Here is a 22161-nt window from a genome sequence, read left to right on the forward strand (position 1 = left end):
CGCTCAGCAGAAACCAGGCCTGGTGACCCAAAAGGGCTGACAACTAACTACTCATCAGTTCCATACTTACTCTGCTGAAGGTGGAAAGAGAGCTGGTATCAAGGTTTCCTGACTGTCAAACTCAACACTCTCTGACAATGAAGAGAACTAACAGCCACGGGAATCTCTAGCTCAAACATCCACTTCTGCTTCCTTCTCACTCAGCCAGAACTCCGGTTTCAGCCTTGAAAAACTATTAGCCCAACCTCCATGTCTGTTTGTTGCTGATTAAATTGAAATTATACCAAAAAATCAAACAGCTCTGCTTGCTTTCCCAGTGCATTCCTGGGTGCGTGCATGGGTGACTGCCCCATACGTCACCTGCACACACACACACGTTTCTCTCCAGCTTTGCATTTCACTGTGGGGCTGGCAGAGCAAGCCGACAAGGCAAGCTCCTCTTTAAATTGAGGTCTCTTCAGAGTACCTTTTCACTCAGTCTCTCAATAGGCTGAGTGGACAGGATGGATCGCAGGTTAACTGCTACAAACTAGATTTTATTCAGCTTCAGGAGCTCCCAAGAGCAGGACTAAGCTAACCAGGAAAACCTTCACGCAGGGGATTCCAACAAACATCAAAGAGTAAAACCACCATTAGTTTTGTGTTGTGTTTTTTTTTTTTTGTCTCTGCTGCTGTTAAGACAATTTCAGGTCAAGAGGGATTATTGTTAGAAGCAAGGAAGAAAGAGCTGCAGTTTCCCAGGTATCTCTCACTGCCTGAACAAAACAGGTCACTGAACGCACCTGTGCTGGGCTGGCCCTTCTGGGGGACTCAAAGCTTTCACAGTGCTGCTATTTAAACCTTCATCTGTGAGATTTCTTCCCCCCACCAAGCTTTGTTTTGCTGCTCCAAGCAGTAAAGCTGCTGCAGGCAAAAAGCTTTGCACAGCCCAAGGCACAGCCTGTGGGTTCATATCAAAACTCACTGTCGCTGACGGCCTTTGTGGACTTTTTGCCCTTTTTTGGTTTTCCTTTTTCCCATCCCGAGACAGGAAAAGTTAGGTCAAATTTGGATGCTCTGCTTCTTTGTACCATTGCTCTCATGGGCATTTCCCAGCGCCCAGAAGCAGGTTCCAGGGCCAGGTGATGGGCAGGCACAGAGGAAACACAGCAAATGCATTATGACCAAGTGTAGTATAAAACCAAAAAGAGGTGGGGAGAGGAGCACAGGGACCTTGGGGCAGCAAGCGAGCATGCCAGGCAGATCTCAGCACGCAGGCTGCCCAGCCTCCAGAAGTCCCACGCGTATCGTTTCAAAGCAAAGGGGAACCACGAGCGAGGTTGTGAAGGGAGGCACCACGGGCAGCTGCTTGGGACAAAACTCAAAATGTTTATTTGAAGTTATAACTTGAGTTAGAACATAAAAACTCCAGGAGTTTACAACTTGGCTCTGCCTCTAACACATCCATAATTCACAGGCTACCCTCTGCCGCCTCCCTGCTCTTGTTAGTGCAGAGCATCAGCGAAGAATTCAGGCAGCGCGATGGGAGGAAAGTGTTTTCTGTTCAGCCAATTTCTGATGGTGACAAGGGGATGACTTCTTGGACGGGAACTAACACCTCTCTCCCGACTCCGCACACACCCTGCCTCGGCGAAAGCGCTCGAAGGTTAAACGTGACTCGCATGGTGACACGTTCAGCTCCCAGCTGTCAGCAGTTCAAGATTCGGAGATAGCCAACAATCAAGCAACAATCTTCTGGTCTGCGAACTTTCTCACCCTCTCCGGAGGAGGAGCATGAAACCTTATTCATCCCTGCGAGCTTCCTCCAGGAACAGATTCTAGCACCGAGCAGCTGTTCATTAGAGAAAGTCAATGCTGTCACTGCTGTTATTCTGCAGACAATAAAGGAGCAAATTACCCATGGCAAAGCACACACCTTCAAAAACGCAGGCACTGTGTTTGCAGAGCATGTCCTGCACCCATTCCCTAGCTCTCTCCCTTTTCTCAGACAACTCACAGATCTCCTGGACTGTTCAGGGAGAAAGCCAACAGCAACCACAGAGGAGAAAAAATATCCTCCACACCCGCCTTCCTCGTCCCTTTACACTGTCCTGGAAATTTATCTACAATTTATTTCTACTTTTGGGCTACACCCAGGTCAAGAGACAACTGGCATGTAACATCTCCAGGCAGGACACTTACTAACTGTATCCTAATATTACGGGGGCAACATAAATTATGTCAGATTTCAAATCTGAGCATGCTTAGCAACAAGCATTTCTTCTTTTGTAACTGTTCTCCTCTGAACACAACAATGTGCAGCTTTGCAAGCAGGAAAGCAAAGCAGCCGAGAGAAGATGGGCACAAGGGATTTTGCAGAAAGGGCTGGAGATGTTGGGTGCTGCCCTTCCGACATCCGACAACCCAGGCCTCCCCAAAGTATCCCAAGTCACACACCGCCTCTTCTTCTCCCCAGACACAGCTCTCACAACCACGCATCCTTTCCAAAAACCGCTATTTGCTTTTTGGGGGGTTTTCTTCCACTTCTGCCGTACTATGCCCACGGTAGTTTGGATCCACGCTCTGTCTTCCTCGGACGCTGAAGCTGGGGAGGGATGACTTCTGGTTACGAAATTACAGACTCAAATCACCGCTTTGATGGTTCTCAGCCTTGAAAACTCCTCTGCAGAGGAGCAGGCTTTTAGTTCACAAGCTTTGCAGGAGCCTTCAGACGTGTGCCTCCGCAGAAACTCCAGCACTGACAATGCTTGGGTACTGGCACTGCAAAACTTGTCCTGGTGCAATCCGGCAGCCGCCATCATTAGAAACGTTCCCTTCTTTTCTTTTTTCAAGCAGCTGCGAAGTGCCTGGGGCAGAGCAGGAGTTACCCTGGAAGGGAGGCTGAAAAGGAACCCACCTTTTATTGCACAAGCGAGATTGTATCGGCGCAACGTTTTCTTCCTGCGCAATACTATGAGATCAGTGTATCAGGTTTGTACCGGCGCTTTACCTCACATCCTCAAAACGTTTTGTAAGCAGTTACGCATTTGTCAACGCAAGCACTTAAGTGAAATGCTGAACAGCTTGGGATGTCCACGGTTTGGAATGGGGACAATCTCTCTTCCTACTTACTAAGTTAGTGCTGCAGCAGGGCAGCTACACATCATTTGTCATCTCTAAAGCACCACAGAAAGAAACATGTATAAATGACTAAACCACAGAAGTTTAACCACTTTTTAGCACTATTAAGAGACCTCCACATACAGCACTTTTATCTATCATCACAAAATCCCCCAAAAAGTCAGCAAACACATCCCAAAATAACAGCAGGCACAAGACCTGCTGCTTTAATGTCTGCATATACATACATGCAAAATGGAGAATTTAGTAGATGAAATATACTGCTGTGATTTAAAAAAAAGATTTTAACAAGGGAAAAATTAATGACTTTGGATGAGGAGTGTCCATTTACTACCTGGACACACTCCTCAAACCAGCACTGGCCTCAGCTTCCGGGCTTCTCTCCAGGGATACATGCTGAGCGTGGCAGGAGGAGCTACTCTAGGAACTGCTTTTCACTTGGCTCGAGAAACAGCCCGTTACACATTTTCCCCCACTCTGCGTCTTGTGTCTGGAAGCCTGGGGAGTGCACGGATCCCGCTCCAGACAGGCAGAGGGGCCATCAGGCAGTCCTCTTTCATTCCCTTCGACTTCTTTACACAGCTGATGGATTTCAGCTCAGAAATTAAATCCTTTAATGTACTAGCTCAGACACAAGTTGACACCCTGAACTATGTGTAACCAGACGCCCAGAAACAGGCTGAGCAGTGGCAGACTTCCAGAAATCGCCTTGGATTTCTAGGGGGCTCTTCCCTCACCCCCAAACCCTTGATCCTTCAGGGCACGGGAGCTTTACGTGTCCAGGATACATTCGGCTCCGCTGCAAAGCGCTCGGCGTGCGCTTTGCCCACCACTCCACCTCCTGTAAAGCTGTCAACATTGGCTTTCTGTTTGCGTACACGCATTTGAGCGCCAAGAGGGACGGGAGCCAGCCAGACTGCACGACCAACTCCTGCTCGTTTGCCCAGCAAGCGCTTGGAAGCTCCCGCGTTCGCGCCGCTCCGAGTTGGAGCCAGGCAAAATAAAGAGGAGCTGCCGCGCTGAGGGGCGCGGCCATGTGCCCCCGCTGCACAAAGAGCTGCTGTTTCTTACGAGAGTCAGGGCTCTTCTGGTTTTCTAGGGAACCGAAGGGTTGGAGACCACAGGCCACGCATCTGAATCCTCAGAAGCCTGAAGACACGTCAGAGTTTCCAGGGGGCAAAAGTAGCAGAGGTGCAATGTGGCAGAGGCAAGAAGAACCTCAAGCTTAAGGTACAGTGGACACCGAGACCTATCAGAAGGACTGTGTTGGAGTAGTATTGATAATTTCACCATTTTAGATAATGAGTATTAATTAATAAGCTTTTAACCATTCTCGGCATGTTTTCACAGACCTTAGTGCAAATAAACTCCTTAAAAGAAAGTCACTTGGGGTACAGTGGGAGTTAAGCCTTTAGGTCAGAAGAGAGGTCAACAAAAAGAAGTGAAGAAAGGAGCAGAGGTACCTCCGTGTCTCTGAAGCCGTTTGGAGAACGGCAGAGCAGTCTCCCTTCCCTAACCCTAAGACCCAGACGATTTATGTTACTCAAGCTGAGCCCTTAAAACAGTGCAAACCCCAGCCACTCCCCAGCAGCTGCCAGAAACACGGAAAAGAAAGACAAGGGCCGCAAGAAGATGCTTTGCAAAGTTATCACGGCAACAGGAACCGTCACCCTGCACCAGGCACGTCCCACAGCTCACAGCACTGACGCCACCGCAATGCGCCGCTCTCAGCAGCACAAGGGCAGAGCCAGACCCCATCCCTGAAGCGACCTGTGCTGCCCCAGTCCAGCTCCTCAACCTGCGGAGCTGCCGCGGGCACCAATCCTCCTCCAGGCAGCTCCCAGGCACTGCCTCAGCCCCGACCAGGAGGATGATGTCCCAGGTTCCCAGCACGGCCAGGCTGGTCCAGAGGTTCAAGAGGAAGAATCTCCGCTGGTCTCTGCCACTAACTCGCTGGGCTGTTGTGGGTCCATCTCTCAGCTTCTCTGTGACTCCATTTGCTCAGAGTTCATAATGTAGCTAATTCAAAGAAGTGAAGGCTCAAAAGTGATGGCCAAAAGGCATCCAACCACCCTTAACAAAACCCTCAACAAAAAAAACCAACCCTTAACAAAAGCTACAGTATTAGGGATTTAAATAGACACCCTCCTCAAATCAGTAAATGCCAAGTGGACCCTCCTGGGGACCTAATGCCTCTGGGATTCAGTGGGAACCTTCCCACACTTCTTGAACCATCATTCCACCAGCCCCCTGATTTTCCGAGGCCACCATATCAGCCTCCAAGATGATGCTGGAGAAATCTCCAAGAAAAAAAAGATGTACGGCAGGTAAAGATACTCTGTAACCTCTCACACAGAAATGAGGCAGCGATGTGGTCCAGAGAAGACCCCTCTGGCTCACAGAGTCACAAGCTCCAAAACTCCTCCTTGGTCACCTCACCTTATCTCAGTGAGTGGAGCCATTTCACTCCAATAACCTTGTCCTTGTGCTCAGACACTGATGTTTCCTGGGGGGTGACACCTATTTCATCAAACCTACTTGCAATTCAGCTTTATTTGCCACATCAGATCTATTTGCAGTTCACGTACATCTAGCGACAGCAGAGAGGGAACTGGCTGGGGGCCTTGGGCACCTTCTTTGTGACCAAGGCTTGTCCTCTGACCCACTCCGCCCGTCAGCGACGGCCGTGCTCGCTTCTGTCATGCACAGCTTTGAAAGCATAAACACTGTGGAAAACCACCTCGTAGCAAGGTCTCCCTGATGCCAGGTACGCAGAATGCTTCCTACAAGCTACGCTTCGAACACACAACATGCTGGGAGCCCACACTAACACAGTCTGGCAGCAAATGAAGACTGCCAACTTGGAAAGAAGAACTAAAGGCAGATGGAGGCATCTGCAATAACTCAGGACAATGCAAATCTGTTTTTCTAGGAAAAGGCTGGAAGGAAAGCTGGCTTTCCATGGGGAAAGATCATTAGTGAGATCCACAGATTCTGTCAAAGCCCTCCGGCAGGACACTTGCCGAGCGCCGCAGAGAGCCCCAATCTGTCTAAGGCTGTGCCTGGAGACATAGCGTTGGGCAAGACCACCTGCCCCTCTTTTTATCCCATCCTTCTCTTTTCCTGCTTCTCACTCTCATCCACAACGTTCGTGGCATTCATTGCGCCTCGGCTACACTGGAAACAGGAGCTAGGCAAGAGCATCTCTCAGTTCCTGAAGGAAAACCCCCAGCTGTGTCCTGAGCGATCCCCAGCACGTGAGATATCCAAGCGAGGCTCTGAGCAGCACGGCTCAGCTCCTGGTTCAGCCTCTCCTGCGATCTGGGCCGACTCACCCTATTCTTGTTCCTTAGCACCACTGGGCCTGTAGATACTGGTGGGTCTTTGAGCCAGGGACAAGCCTGCTCCGTGTGTCTGTCCCATGTCTAAAGCAACAGGACTCTGAGCTTTGCTGTGCCTCTGGACACTTGCAGCATCTTCACTCCGGCTGTCCGCATGCTGTAAGTGCCGGAGGGCACTGCCAGCCCTCGACCTCAGAGAGCTACCAAGGCGCTGCTGTAACACAGATGATTAATAATTAACAAGCACCATGAGGAACCCAACCACATCAACCTTCGTGTCCCGCAGCCCACTGCAAGCTGCTGACCTAATTACCATCTCTATTCTTAGCTCCTGTCCAGCCCGACTGTGCGAGCACAGCCTGTTCAACACCCTCCAGGAGAGGCCAGGTGTGATCCCTGTGATGCAGATGTGCTGATGCTCCACAGGGTTAACCAGCAGCGAAAGACTCTCAGAGCAGAGCTGAACTAAGCCTACAGCTTAAACCCTGCTCCAGTGCATGCCTTACCGAACACCAGCTCTTATTGCAGGAGGCCTCCAAAGTGCAATAGATCTGGATTAATAAGAGATACACATGGAGAACACTGGAGGACCACAAAGCACCCCTGAATCAAGCTATTCCCTAGTCTTCAGGAGTTGGAGGCAGAGTTGCCTGTAACACACGAGCCTGGCCAGATCTGACAGCTCTAAACATCGTGTGCAGCCACCACCGCGAGTGGGAGAGACCAGTTTCCCCCCAGGACCTGGAAATGGCTCACCTATTCCCAGCCATCCATCCCTTGTTCTGCTCTATTATCCTTGACACCTCTGTTGCCACTCACTTCGGTGCCAACCCCGGGCTCAGTTGTTCTGCTTAATGGGAGGTGAGGGCTCTGAATTTTGTATCAAACCCTCTGTCACCGCAGGCTGCTAGAGCTGTCAGGAGCGTGGCTTATCATAGCCCCACCGAACTTCACAGACAGCTGAACTGAAACTCCCCCTCCGGCTCCTGGGAACAGGCTGCCGACACTTGAGCTCCGAGAAGCTTTCTCTCAGCGATGTGAGCGGTGTGATGCGTGCTGGCCCCGCACAAACTCCAGCCGAGGAAAGAGCTGTGTGTTTGGGTGGGTGCCTGACACATGTCTGCACCAGCCCTTCACAAGTTTCACCCAAAATCTGTGGTCTCAATCCTGTCCCATGCGTGCTTGAAATCACTAGCAGTGCTAGGCTCAGTAAAATAGTGAGTTTACAGCTCATGCTAGGCAGAAGGTCACTTCTAGCTTTAAAGATCTATTTATTACTGCTGCGTATCCCCTCCTTGATCTTGCCACTCTCCCAATTTCACACTTAGCGTGACTCACGTAGCATCCTCTGCCGCAGAGGAGGATCAAGAGCATTTTTCACAACCCAGCAGATGCATTATGCGAACAGCTTCAGAGACCTGCTGCCCAGGAATCTGGAGCTTTGAAACACACGTAAGCAGGTTCCTCACGGCTGAGCTTTCGTGATGTCAAGCAGAGAGTGCTTCCCTGCTTGGCTGTTAGTAAAGTGACGGAGTAGAGGGCAGAGAAAAACAGGGTGTTAAAAGAAGAGAGAAGAGCAGCAGAGGTGTGTGCCCAGTCGAAGGAGCAAAGCAGGTACAGGCTGGACTTGGGATGTCCCCACCTCCAGAGGTGAAGCATCACTTGCTGGTTAAATCAACAACTCACAGCAAAAACAGCTGCCTTCTCCCACCCCGTGTTTTCTCTCCCTACACATTTCTACGACCCTCCCGCCTCCCTGAGGGTGGGACCATCACCCCGTTCTGAGGGGATCAGCGCCCGGCTGTGGTTGGGGAGGTCAGACCAGAGCAGCGCTGACCTGAACACAAGCGTGCCCGTCCCCGGATGGCACGGCCCCCGCGGTCAGAGCGAGGGGAGCGCCGCGCACGTCGTCAGGGCTCAGGCTGAGCGCCAAGCCGGCATCCAGCACGTCATTCGCACATGCAGGGACTGCAAATCCACTTGTGGTAACAGCACGTCTGTTTCTGCGAGGTGGTGGCCAACTGCGAGTGCTGCTCACTTCATCACCACCTTCCCCTCCCTCTTCAAAGCTCAGCCCAGGCAGTAGCTGTGCTCTACAGACCTTTGGAGCTTCAACCACTCAGGTCCCAGCACTTAGAGCCAGGGCATCCTTTTGTACCTGCAAGCCATCGCAACGCAAAACACCAAAAAACAAACAAAAACCTGTAGGTGTTTCAGCTGCCTCCGATCTCTGTCCCCGTTATCGTATTTCATACAAATATTTGGCTGAAAAAATACATTTCCTGGGACACTGCTGCAGCAAGCTGCTACAACTGTCAACGTAAATGATGTTCTGCCAAGGGCAATCTCGCAGTGTCATCTCTAATGACACAGTCCTAAATCCCAGCTCACAGGGATGTGCTCATCTGCTGGAACACTTCAGGGGCACATTCAGCGCAGACGCCAGCCCCGCCGTACCTACGCCCCAATCGCTTCTCCCCTTTCCTGCAGCACAGGCAGAGGATCACACGGAGCACACCTGCGAGAGCACCGCCCCAACGTCACCGCGCGGGTGTTTTGTCAGCGTTGGTCACTCTCCAGACTGACCCATCGCTTCTAAGAGGGCAACTGCAAGGCTGTTACACTCTCCCTATTTATAGAGACAGAAATTAAAGCGTTAAGGAACTGATTCTCCTCCGTGGAGAACAACAGAGACGAAAGAAGAACACAAGAGTCCTGGCACCCAGGACCACGCTTTGTTCACACACAAACGCTGAAATCTCCAGGAAGGAACTGTGGGGTCAGGATCTCAAAATGGACAGTCTTGTACCTCTTGTACCTCTCCCAGCCTAGTCAAAACTCTATTATATTCTAAAATTGTGAAGATCTTTAACTTTCTTCAGGTCACTTAAGGGACACTGCACTGCTTATACATATTCAAAGGGACTGACAACCAAGGAGGAAGGAGAATTTTTTCAAGACCTCCAACACTCCGCAACTAAAAATAATAGGATGAACTGCAGGAAAGTGAAATTTGGGCCAGCTGTGGAGAAGAGAGATCCCAGTACCCATTCAACGGGGAACATGCAACAGGAGTTAGGGGGAGCCACACTCCTTGTGTCATTTAAGAACAGGATGGATGAAGTTTTTGCAAAAATGTACTGTGCCAGCAGAAGTACAGCCTCTGAGTTATTTGTGGGGGGCACTAGGGACGCAAGTATCAGCCATGGGGCAAACACATCACAAGAGATAGTTCCTGTTCCCAAGAAAATCCACAAAGAACAAGCATGTGCATGATAGGGAGGGGAAAATTGAAGTAACAGGCCAAGTGACCTGATGAGACCCAAGCCTTTCTGCTACTCTTCTTGGAAAGCTGCTTTATGAAGCACAGCAACTCTTCCTTGAGTATGTCAAGGATCTGGGAACACGCAGGGAATTAACTCTTCATATACAAGTTCAGAGCAGGGCTCCAGAGCCTGCTTCCAAAACAAGAAGCTGGAAGAAACGAGACACAGCCCAGCTGAGAACAGACCTCAAGCAAAGGCAGCGCACGCAGAGGGAAAAAGCGCCCTAGGAAATGCACCCTGCAGCCAGCTCCTCCTAATGCCCTTTTTAGCAGAAGCCGCAGTGTTCACTCATCACCTCCCCAGGTGAGGGATGAAGAGACGGAGCTGCCAGATGTGCTTGGCGCTCCCTCCACTGGGGAGCGGTGGCGATCCAAGAGGAAAACCCAAGCTATCCCTATTTCGACAGCGGGTTCTGTTTCAGAGCCGTGCGACTGCATCCCACTCTCCGTCAAAAACATCGCTTCCCCAGGGAACGTCTGGAAATTTGCACCATGAAGTCTGCGCAGCCAAAACATCTGCAGCGCTCGCAGCGGCGCAGGGCAGCGGCTCTCTCCTCCCCGCCTGGGTAAGGGCAGCAGGTGTTCACCCACCGACACAGCCCACAGCCTGCCCCGTGCCACGGTGAGGTCACACCGCCAAGGGAAATGACACTTTCGGGGATTTTAGGACAGAAAGGCGTCGTGCTAATTGCTGCCTCTATCTGGAAAAAGACTTTAATAAGAAGGATGGAACAATTCCCAGCCATTGTATCGGAGGCAAGGGGAAGAGTGGGGGAGGAAAAGGACAACTGGACAGAAGAGCTATAGGGAAACGGATTCTTCTGGTATGCACAGCCAGTTCAAATCCAGCGCTGGCTGGCAGGGCCAGAGGCATGAAAACGAGATGTTCCCAGGCCTGAGGGCTGGCAACCCAGCACGAGCCCAAATGTTTGCATTACAACCAGGACAGCCCTAAAATCTACCCCGAGCACACAGACCCCGTTATCATCCTGTGCTGCGCGACGTCCACCAAGGCTCCAGGGGAGGAGACACCAGGTCCCACTGCACAAAACTTTTCCAGGAGCCTTGGCAGTGCAGCAAGACTGGAAGTCAGGCTTTCTTTTGTTGTTTCAGGTTTTTTTTGGTTTGTTGTTTGTTGTTCCCCCCCTCCCCTGGATTTCTTTGTTTGTTTTGGTTTAGTTTGGTTTTATTTTTTACAACCAGTAAAAGATTTCTGCCTGCCTAGCTCACTATCAGCTGCTTCTGAACAGAGAGGGAAAGACTCCTCAAGCCAGTCCAGGCATCCAAAAATGTACTTCTGATGAAGTGCTGAAACAAAAAAAGGATCAATACCATGCTAGTCACTCACAGAGGAGTCTGCAGCGTGCACAGGTCACTGCAGTTTCCCATCTGTCTCCGAGATACTTCTCCCCAATTATAAAAAACCCCAGAGATTTAACAGGCATGTTTTTCATCACTACCCGCTCAATCTGGTGAAAAACTCAACCTCGCATATTTGTTTTTGCAGCCAGCGGGTGGTGTGGTGCTGCAGAAACGAGATTTGGGTGAGAACTCCAGGCAGAAATCTGCTCAGGCCGGCTGGTGCTCCAGAAGGAACGCTTCCCATTTAACCTCTTCCACTGCCTCCATTTGCAAAGCAGATTAAACATTGCAGAGTTACAAGAGACAATTATGCGGAATGAGTTATGATGCCAGGGGCAGCACATTCACCTTTGTAGCTTGATCGATATTGCTTATCGACAGCAAACCAGACCCAACAAGGGAGCTGTCTCCGGAGTGTGGAACTGCCCAGAGCGAGCGCTCCCCTCGCCTCCGCGCTTCATTAAGCACACAGAGGATCTGGAAGGGGCCGGCAATTAGATACGGAGCATTCAACCACTCATGAATTCTCTGTAGATTCCACACAGATTACCTCCACGACACAATCCATTGATCAGAGGTGTGTTCTCAGGCTCCACGGTTAATTACACTCCCTGCTGATGGATGAACAGCAAAGCCCTCCCTGTGAAAATACACTGGTAGCAGAATGCCAAGCAACGCGATCCTAAACAAAGACAAAAGGGGCTGGGAAGGATTTCAGAGGTTTCAGGGTTAAAGCTGCCTACAAAATACACCAGGGTCAGCAAGAACAGGAGACAGACGTGGCAGGGGCCACTGTCCTGAGTGAAGGGACAGTCCAGCCGCACTCCCAGCCCTGTCCACTTGCAGGACGGGGATTATACAATACTGGGGAGGCAGCCAGGCGTGCTGGGAAGGATGGACTCTGGAGACCCCCACTGCACTTATGCTCTCAGCTACGCTGTCGTGTCCAGACTTGCCCACTGCACTCTTGGTTTACAAAGAAAAACTCACTCAAGAGGCTGAGGCCCAGATCGGGAGGTGAACGACAGCTCACACTCAAAGCTTTTCTCCAACAGTCTGTGCCACCAGAAGTAACCCCAGGTGAGGCTGTTCCCAAAGACTACAAGAAGATCTCAGGAGCCTACCCAACAGCTCAGCAAAGAGTCAGCAACATGGGCACAGAATGTGAGTGGGATGTCACTGTGCTTAACCTCCTTTGGATCCTGCTACGCAACCCAGGACAGACACAGCCCTGCCAGCTACTCCAGCCTCCAACTAATTCTTTTGCCACCTTGGGCAAGCATCTTCCGCTGTCCACGCCAGCCTTTGCTTTTGCCATCCAAGGACACTGCAGATAACATTGCAACAACACTGCACTTCCCCAAGGTGCAAGCAGGGTGCCTGAACCCTTCTAATAGCCCCAGAGCACAAAGGCATCTAGTGCTGTTAAAATGCACCTCCTGTTACAATCCACCCGCAAAGAAAATCCCTGGGCAGAGAGAGAAACATTCTTACTGTTGGCTGCCTAGTCCTGTGGCTGGGGAGAGTGACTCCCAGGTAGCAACACATCCCGACCCAACCTATTTAGCCCATCAGAGTGAAGAGAAACCTTCAATAAAATGTCTTCGCTGCCAGTTTTAACCGAAGCCTGCCATGCGCAGAGGGACACCAGCAGGAGAGATGGTCACCAAGGTTTCAGCCCAGCTTGCAGCCACACGCAGTGGCTCTCTGACAGACGTGTGCCCAGCCCAGCACGCTCCCTCCTGCACCTCACCTTTCAGGACACTGAGGACTGCATCGTTGCTGTAGCGTTTTCGGGCGGCGTTGGTTGCCACGCAGTGGTAAACCCCAGCATCACTCTCCTGCACATCCACGATTTGGAGGACACCATTGGGAAGAGTTATAAACATAAGTGACCAACAGGATGAGCGTGAGACAGGCTATAACGTATCTGAGCTCCTCATCAACTCGAAGTCGCTCTATCTCTTCTTTTTTGCCTTCAGATGCATCATGTGCAGGTGCTGGTAACCACAGTAGAGTGGGACCAACGATCCTTCGAGCCATCCAACTGAGGGTTCTTGAAAAGCTGCAAGTACAGACCTACCTCTTGCCCTGGGGTCTTGACAGCACAGGATCTGCTTTTGGGTGACCAGACCAGCAGGGCTGTGCTGATACAAACCAACCATATAGTATAAAACAACTGCACAAACACCCGGTTTTGTAGACATCTCCAACTGTACAAGAGTCTTGGCACAAACCACTGCCAGTTTCACCAGCTGCTTTTCCCAGAGGTTTGGCAGACAGAGAAGAAATACACTGCAAAGAAGTCTGAACATCATCTTCTTCCTGCTGCACCTCAGGTACGTGGAGGGACCAACTGATAACGCAGCTACAGCAAAGCAGCCAGGACAGAGTTACCTGAAGCTGCACCACTCCTGCATTGTGCTGATTGCTTTTGTTCTTACAAGAGTTCCTGCCTTTCACAAGCTGACAAACCTAGAGCTGGGCATTCAGCATCCCTCCCAGTTGCCCACGGGGTGCTACTGGGCAACACTTCCATGCAGTGAAATGGCTACATGGCTCCTAACATGAACACAATCCTTCCTGCATTATACGAACAAAGCAGATGATTAGCAATTAGCATAAAAGTAGGAGCTGGCTGTCAGCATCTCCATTTTCTGCCTGGATTCCTAGATGGCAGCCTCTTTATTCTTGAATGCAAGGCACAAAGCCTACGTGATCCTTTTTAATTATATATGAGATCCATTTTTAATTGCAAGCCTCTATAAACAGAGCTGCCGAGCTTTGACAGGCAGCTCTGGGTTATCAGTCTTCATTATGGAGAGGACACATTCAAAGGCAATTGCTAAGGAGAGGGATAGCAGCTATTCCACAGGAACAGCACAAAGACAAGTTAGAAACATGAACGTTAGTCCTTCCACTCGCAAAGATCTCAATAAGTAAACCCAATAAGTAAAAGTGAGGTGAGGCAGCTGGAACATCATGAGCAAGGGTCATGGAACTAGGACCTTAAAGAGATCACCCATCCTGTGTTCTAGCCCTGGTTGCCAACAGCATACACGCTCCTGCAAACATCTTGTACCTCCAGTAATGTAAATACCTCCCTTGCCTTATCAGTCTATTCCAGAGACAAATATCCCTGCTGCGAGTCTAGCATCTATCCCGGGCCTCAGCTGCAGCAATCCAAGCTCATCACTTGTCCTCTTCACAGCTGATGAAAAAAACCAGAATTGCTACCAGAGCTCCTCCAGGGACCTCACTGGCTCTACCAGCACAATCCCACAGCCCGATTCACGGACACAGAGCTGCTGAAGCCTTCCACGTACACAAGGGCAACTGCCCCACATCCCTAAAGCCACACTCCCACCACTCACAAAGACACTTTTCTCACAGCCAAGCTCCAGAGACCTCAGAGAAGGTGGTACCCTGAAAGCCCTTATCCAGCTGCCTCATCAGGACACAGGAGAAAGGAGACAAATATTTGCATCCTCTCAGCTCTGCGAAGGGAAAGCCTCCCACTGCGATAATATTTATTTTTGTCGTGCATCTGCTATTTGAGTCCGTAATTAATATCAACATATTTCAAACACTAGGCGAGGCATCTCCCAGCCACAAAAAGACACTCCAATTATATAGTGTGGATTTGCTGAGGCTGGGAAGGACCTGTGAAAATTGTCTGTGGTCTTTCCCCTCTCAGAGCAGGGTCAGTTGCTGAGACAGAGTCAGCCCAGGTTGCTTAGGACTGTGTCTGTGGTCACTCCCAGTCAACACACTCCGGCAGAAAACAAGGCATCGTGTTTCTAAAGAGAGCGGGAGCTGGAGGCAAGGAGGAGCTCAGGATGGTCCCTCCAGCCAGGCCAGCAGCAGAGATCTGCTTAAGACAGCACGTCCTGCCGGAAAGCACGGCGTACTGAGCGTTGCTCTCCCAGGGAAGCAAGGAGGGAAGACAGGCAGAATTTCTCTATCCACAAATTCTCCCAGTCGCTCACAAAGCCCCCAACTCTTCAGGCTTGCAGCAGCCCTGGCCTAGAAGCCTTCAGGCAACCTGCAAGGGAATTCTGCTCCATCCCCAAGCTCTCTGCGAGGAAAACGAAGTTTGTCTGATGATTCGGAGGAGCAGGCAGCTGGTGCCAGCTTTCCTTCCATGCAAAGGGCAGGTCTTTTTGTCTGCTCACCTTCACTAGGGATTAAGCAGAAAACAAAAACCAAAGGACAGACAGACAAAGGGTCTGGGAGAAACAGAAACGCTGCCACCTCGGCAGTCACAGGGATTTCGCTGTTGACAGCAGAGGGCTGCTCACCTCCGCAGCGATGGCCAGGGCAGCGCTCACGAAATGAAATCAAGCTCCTCTGCTTTGTGTCCAAACCCTGCAACCCTACAGTTCAGTGCTACGCTGTGTGTGCAGCAGAGAATATTCCAGCACTAACAGCGCGATTCCCCTTCTTATCTTCCACCCAATAAACTGCTGGCACACCCTTCCTCGCAGTCTTTTGGCAGTACACAAAATAAACTAAAGCATCAGTCCTCAGGACAAGCTGGGAACCTGCAGCTCCCTTGTGGCTCCAGGTTTGCAAGCTCTTTTTGCTCCCATCTCAACAGCCCGGGATGTGGACGTGAGCCACGTTAAGGCACTCCCGACATAGGGCAAAAGTAAAACTCTCCACACAGACAAACCCCTCACTCAGCCCAAATGTGGAAAAAAGATGCTGTGACTGCAGACCACGTGATCTGTGAGGTGTGCGTTTATGTGCAGCCCTCCAAAGACCTACAGTTCCTAGTAAGTACTCATCCTGGCTCTAGAGAAAACAAACTGCTATTTGGAGCCTCATGCGAAACCCAGTCAGCATCTAAAACTGAGAAGTGATTCCGCCAAGAGATGCAGCACACACCCCAAAGCAACTGCAATCGAGAGAAATCCCGCGAGCCACCTCTCAGCAGCTGCTGCAGATTTAAGACTGTGTTTTTTAAAAGCGCTTCAGAGCCAGAATTGCAAAATAGTTCCGTGCCTCACTCACATATGAAGGTTAGATTTTGTCCTGAATTTCAGCAGGGCACGTTAGGTATTCAGAAAATATTAATTAATAGCACTTCTCTGCCCTTTGGGTTGTCTAAGTACTACTGAAGCTCAGCCTTCAGCACCTTTGAGGTGGTACCATGCTAGAACCTATATCCAAGGGCAAAGGCAGAAAAGACTGCCCAAAGGTAAGACCAACACCAAAAATGAAAGAAAAGAAAGAAGGGGGAAAAAAAGAAAAGAAAAAAAAGGAAAAAAGCAGCAATATCAGCTTCCCACAGCTATTCTATCCCTCTTAAAAGAAGTCATAAGCATCGATGTAGTAGCAATATCGCAGGGATTCTATCTACAGCCCCAGAGCCTGATTTTCTACACACACCTAGAATATAAAATCTATCATCCCAACGCCTGTGTACCCAAATGATTGCATTTTCACAGGCTCATCAGAAGCGTGCACAGGAGGGAGCCCACAGTAATCAGGCTGGCCTGAAATCTGCTTCTTAGGCATGATGCGGTGAGGATAACAGAGAGCTCTGGTTGGCAGCCAACGTTTCCTGGAATTCACTTAATTCCTTCGAAAGCCGGTCATATTAAATCCAACAACAACAACTAGACAACAACAAAAAAAGCGAATCCTTCTGAAAAAAGCATATTAGCTAAAACACGATTTAAAAAGCAAGATCTGCAGCCAGAGATTATGGTCTGGCTTTTACAAGGAAAACAATTTTCAGGCTGCCTGTGTTGAAAGCAATCTCCGAGCGAGTAATTTCACAACATCCATCGAGCTGTCTCATTAAAAAGCTATTGCCCTATTTATGGCACACTTCCCTCTGCAATCCTTTCTTTTTTGTTCTTTCTTCTTTTTTTTTTTTTTAAATTAATTTTCTTCTCATTACAAAGCAACAGCCTCCTAAAAATGTTTCGATGACACACTTCAGGCTCAAGCACAGAAGTGGTTATTCCTAGAGAAACAGTCACTGCTGTAAAACCTCACCCCACCCTTCTTTCCTTCCTCTCCTCCTGCCTCTTGGCTCAACTTCCCTGGGAGGGAAACTGCTTCTTCTATAGAACAGAAAATGAGTTTTTAAGAACTAAAGGACAATGCAGTCACTCATCTGCAGGAGTGACGTCTACAGACCAACTAATAGTTTATCCTTGTGCCTATCACTGACTCTCATTAAGGAAAAAGTATCTTGCTACACAACTCTTATCTTTTCCCCAAAAATAGGAAATTCAAGGTTTTTTACTAGATAACCTCTAAACATGGGAGTAAAAGAAACGGAAAGACCTCCCAGGTTACTGAGCACACCCAGTGCTCCAGAAGAATCATTAACCCTGGGTAAAAAAAAACCTGTGGGAAAAGAGCGATGAAAATGACCGTCCCTAAAACCACAACCAAAATGAAAGAAAAAACACATCGTGGAGTTTAGTTGTGTACCTCCTGCACCCGCAGTGCTGCACTTCACAGTCCGCTGAAGAAATACTCCTCACGCCAGACCCTGATCCCCCAGAGATTTTTACCTCACTGAACTTCACGCAAGAGGCTGAGCCGAAGGCAGCCCATGCCACAGCCCGCTGTGCCCTGCTCCGCACACACACGGGCCTCTGCAGGGGGCAGGTTCTGTGCTGTAAGAACTGGCACGATTTCAAATTTCTCTGCTCGCTTTTACGCCGTTGTCTGCCCTTCTGCATACTCGTCTTGGTTTCCCTCCAGCGCTCGGGATGAGGAGCAAATAGCTGATGTAAACTGTGCAGAAATCCTGCATCTTTACAGGTAAACCTTCCAGGCCACCAGAGAAATGAGGCTCGAGGCTCAAGGAGTTTAGCAGCTAATTTCAAGCCAATTTAATCTCCCTGAAACTATCTTTTATAGAGTGAGCACTTGGTCCATCATGGCAAAGGTTCCACAACAAGAGATCAGTAATATAACAGGACCTGGTTCTTTTTTCTTTCTTTTTTTTCGGTGGGTTTGGGGGAATGTTGATTTTATTTAGGTGTTTTATGAATGTGCTTGCATGGGCCCCTTGAACACTTCCTTCTATATCACTTCGTTGCCTGGTCTATCACCTCTCCTCATTCCACGTTTTTTAGGAAGGATTTCCACAGCCTAAACGGTCAGGTTTGGTTTTGCTTTATTTCAAGCTGACCCGGGGAAGCAATCAGGGAATCACCTGGGTTCTGCTGGAACAGCTTCATGGTCCTTCTCCCACGTGATGACAGGGGAGGGCAGCCCTTCGATGCGACACTCAAACCTGGCCACGCCATTTTCTTCCACGGTCTGCGACTCCGGCTGTTGGAAGAAGCGTGATAATGCTGGGGAAAGAAGAAGGGAAGGGAAGTTAATAACTCAGTGTTTCTGCGGAGAAATGCAAACCTGTTACGAAGTGTGAGTTAAGAGGAAGGCTCTTCTCTCAAAATGCAATGCCTCGCTTTCCCATGCCCTACAGACCCCTCAGCAGCCCTAACAACAGTAACTGAAAGGTTTCAATGTGCAAATTTGCTTCTTACCTCATTTCCTCCTTTAAGGCAACAGTGTGAGAGAAAAGACAGGCAATTAGCTGGTTTCAGCACTTACTTGTCTGAATTGCTTCCTTCTCTGTTCACTTGCTCCATTGGGGAAGGACAAGTAAAATGAGAAAAAGAAGAGGGGAAATGCCAAAATCCCGAGAGACGAGAGTTTCCACTCGCCTCGTAGCACTCCCGCAGCCACAGGAAATTAAAACAAGGGAAGAAGAAGAACAAAGCCACATGTCAAGTTACACAAAACAACTGCCCACAGGCTGGCAATGCTGGAGACCAGGAGAAGAGACCACAGAATCACAGAACGTTTGGGGTTGGAAGGGACCTCGAAAGATCATCCAGTCCAGCCCCCTGCCAGAGCAGGGTCACCCAGAGTTGGTCACACAGGAACACGTCCAGGCGGGGTTTAAATGTCTCCAGAGGAGACTCCACAACCTCCCTGGGCAGCCTGTGCTCGGCCTCTGGCACCCTCACAGTGAAGAAGTTTTTCCTAATGTTTTTGTGGAATCTCCTACGTTCCAGCTTGTACCCATTGCTCCTTGTCATGTCGTTATGACCCTCGTTCCCCATAGTGGATAGTTTTGCCTGCAGAAACCAACTTCACCCTACTCAAGCCGAGGAGACGCAGCCAACAGGATACGGACCCGGCCACCTTGCTAAGAGGAGGAGGAGGAATTCCACACATGTCACGACACCAGTTTGCTCTCCGAGGCTCACCCGTCTATATGCTTCTTTCTATACTAGAGAGGCTGAACTTGCTTTTCGGAGACAAAGCACTGACGTTTGTGATTGTTCTCGGACCACCTCCTTCCCACTGTTCCTACCCAGCTGCCTCATCTTCCTCCCCTTCCACACACGCAGCAAAACCTCGCTGGCTTCAGCCGTGCAGAAATCCTTCCCCCGGGGCTGCCAGCATCTGTCCTATCAACAGCATAACCCGAAGGCATCTCAGTCACACGTAGGTGGAGTTTTGAAGGCGTATGCAGGCTCCTTAATGAGGGCAGAAAGCTTTTCCTCTTCTCCACTAGAACTGGCTTCTGCTTTTGATAAATCTATTAAACGACCTCTGCTGTTAAACCCCGCCCGCCGTGCAAACTCCTCCGGCAATGCTTTGCCAACACAAGTGCCACAAATCCTGAACGTGGCACAATGAACAAAAACTTTAGCCAGAAAAAAGGCTTGACCTCGGGGCCAAGCACAGCACAGGGTTTCTAAGGACCCCAAGTGACTTTATGGTCCTCCAAGACAATTAGATGCTTGTCCCACCACCGCTTCCCAAGAACATCCATCCTCGCTTTGGATTTTACAGGACTCCAAAACTGAAGCTTTCTTTGCATCTCACACAAACTCACATGCACACACATACACGCTTTACTGCAGTGTTAGCTTGAGAAAGTAAGTGCAGTTTTGAAAATTAAATGCTTTTGCATAATCCATTTTAACCTCGGTATATTCTCAGCTGTCATTAGTGTTTTCCTTTAATTTAAATTGTTATCACATGTTTAAAGCAACTCATTGCTCTCCGCAGCACTACAGACTGAATTCTTCCCCCAGCTGTCTGCCAAGTCTAGTTTTTTTTCAATTCAATACAAATGGCAATGAAAAATGTTTCCCTGGAAAAAAAACTAAAAAAGACATTAATATGTAAGGCCCCAATTCAGCCAACTGCTTCAGTATTTTCAAATATATGCTTCAGACCACTTTAACACGGGGTGATTTCTACAGATCGCAAAATCTTTTAAGCGCACGTTAATAAAAATTGCTGAACCCCAGAGCCCAAAAGAAAATCCATCAAATGCCGGCGCATGTTCAGGATGGCACCATCAAAACAACCTTCTCCTGGCAGCAGACACCCTTAATGCCCTCTCCTGTTACTCCCTTTTCATCCTGCAAGTGTGAATGAGAATACTCCAGCAGGCTCTGAAGGGTCACGTACTCAGAAAAGGTCATGATGGGAAGCAGGAATCCTTCGGAAAAGACGGAATCTGTACGCATTGCTGCTCCCTCTGCTTCACGTCGTGTCACCCGCCTCTCTTCTGTTCATTATTAAACTGATACGAGGAGGTCCCAAGATTTACAGCAGCTTTAGACCAGGCTCCAGTGACCAGAGAACCTCAACAGCACACGGTGTGCATGAATGGCGATGCTCCTGCCACCGCCAGCAGCGAAAAAGGCTCCATAAATCCCAGTGAGCAGCTCCCCACTCTCTTTGCTCTTCCTTGCAGCTGCACGCTTGCGTATTTTGCGCAGTTTGGCAAGAGATGCAGCATGTTTAGCGCAGAATCACACAGAATTACAGAATGTTAGGCTTAATTCGTCACATTTTGGCACCAAGTGCAAAGGTGCAGAAAAGGTGGCAGCGCCTCCTGGGCTCCTCGAGGTTACCCAGACAATAAACTGTCCCGAAGCCAAGGGCTGCCGGCTATTTCTCGCCATCACCTGCCAGACCTGTGTCTGCAAGCTTCAAATTCCCTGCTGAGAACCAGATCCTGCCCTTCACCTCCATCCAGTCCCATCCGCCCGCTGGGCTGGGCTCTGGAACAGCTCTTCAAAAAGGAAGAGCCAAGAAATGCACCCGTGACAGATTTCTCATTAGGATGTGGAGGAGCGTGACTAAACAGCGACCCTGATTAGGGAGTGCAGCGTCCCTCTCGCTCCGAGCGGCACGCAGGGAACAACCAGGCTTTCCAGCCTGAGTCCCAGTTCCCCAGCAGAGCCAGCAATGGCTGAGAGCTCAGAGGTTCAACGCCAGCAACGCACAGCAAACTGTGTCGGCATCTCCTCGTAGTGAAGCCAAGCAGCTCTGTCATATTCTTTTTACAAGATCAGGATAGATAGTGGGGATGAGGCTGAAAAAACCCCACCTCTGCAAGCTCTGAAAGAAGGAGCCTCCCCAGCGAAGGAGAGGATGAGGAACACCAACAGGGATCTTTTGCGCACAGAAAACAACACCGAAATGAGGTAAGAACGGTGACAAGGCTTCTCTGATGCAGGACTGAAAACAAGGACCCTGGGTGTCAGCCCCAGCGCTGCTCAGGCAGAGACACTCACCAGCCAGGCCCATCGCTGCTCCAGGAGCATCCTCTGCACCAGTTTGTGGCCAAGACCACAGCCTGCTGTGATCCCTGTGATCCTCCTCTCTCATCCCAAGGGGGACCAGGGTGCAACAGAGCAGGCTGAACATGTCCAGCACCTACAGCGTGACCCAAGCTAGGCTGAGAGCTGGGCTGCAAGCACCCGCTGCTGGGACGAAAGAAGAGAATCAGGCAGAGCAAGGCAGGCCTGCTGTGGAAGGGCAGGGCTGGAAAGCAGGTCCTGCTACTCTGACACGCATGCAGGTCACGGTGAGCACAACCCATGGCTCACCCCAGGGCTGCAAGGATCCTTAGGAGGGGTGTGTCTTCCCCCAGAAACACATTCTGATGGGACTACTGCAGAAGTGCTGCAAAGAGAGGTTTTCAGGTAGGGAGCTAGGGAA

The 22161-nt window shown here is 49.9% G+C and overlaps 1 protein-coding gene across 1 annotated transcript in view; it reads right to left on the bottom strand.

The window, feature by feature from the left end:
• The window catches only part of IGDCC4 (immunoglobulin superfamily, DCC subclass, member 4), an 86206-nt gene that overhangs the window by 30161 nt on the left and 33884 nt on the right, over window positions 1-22161 (bottom strand). Inside the window, exons 4-5 of the mRNA XM_009870537.1 lie at window positions 18335-18476; window positions 12902-13035 (exon numbers count right to left, since the gene is read on the bottom strand). Coding sequence (XP_009868839.1) covers window positions 12902-13035; window positions 18335-18476 — 276 coding nt within the window. The remainder of the gene's footprint in view (window positions 1-12901; window positions 13036-18334; window positions 18477-22161) is intronic.

This window comes from Apaloderma vittatum, unplaced genomic scaffold (assembly GCF_000703405.1).
Source record: "Apaloderma vittatum isolate BGI_N311 unplaced genomic scaffold, ASM70340v1 scaffold16760, whole genome shotgun sequence".
Taxonomy (NCBI): Eukaryota; Metazoa; Chordata; class Aves; order Trogoniformes; family Trogonidae; genus Apaloderma; species Apaloderma vittatum.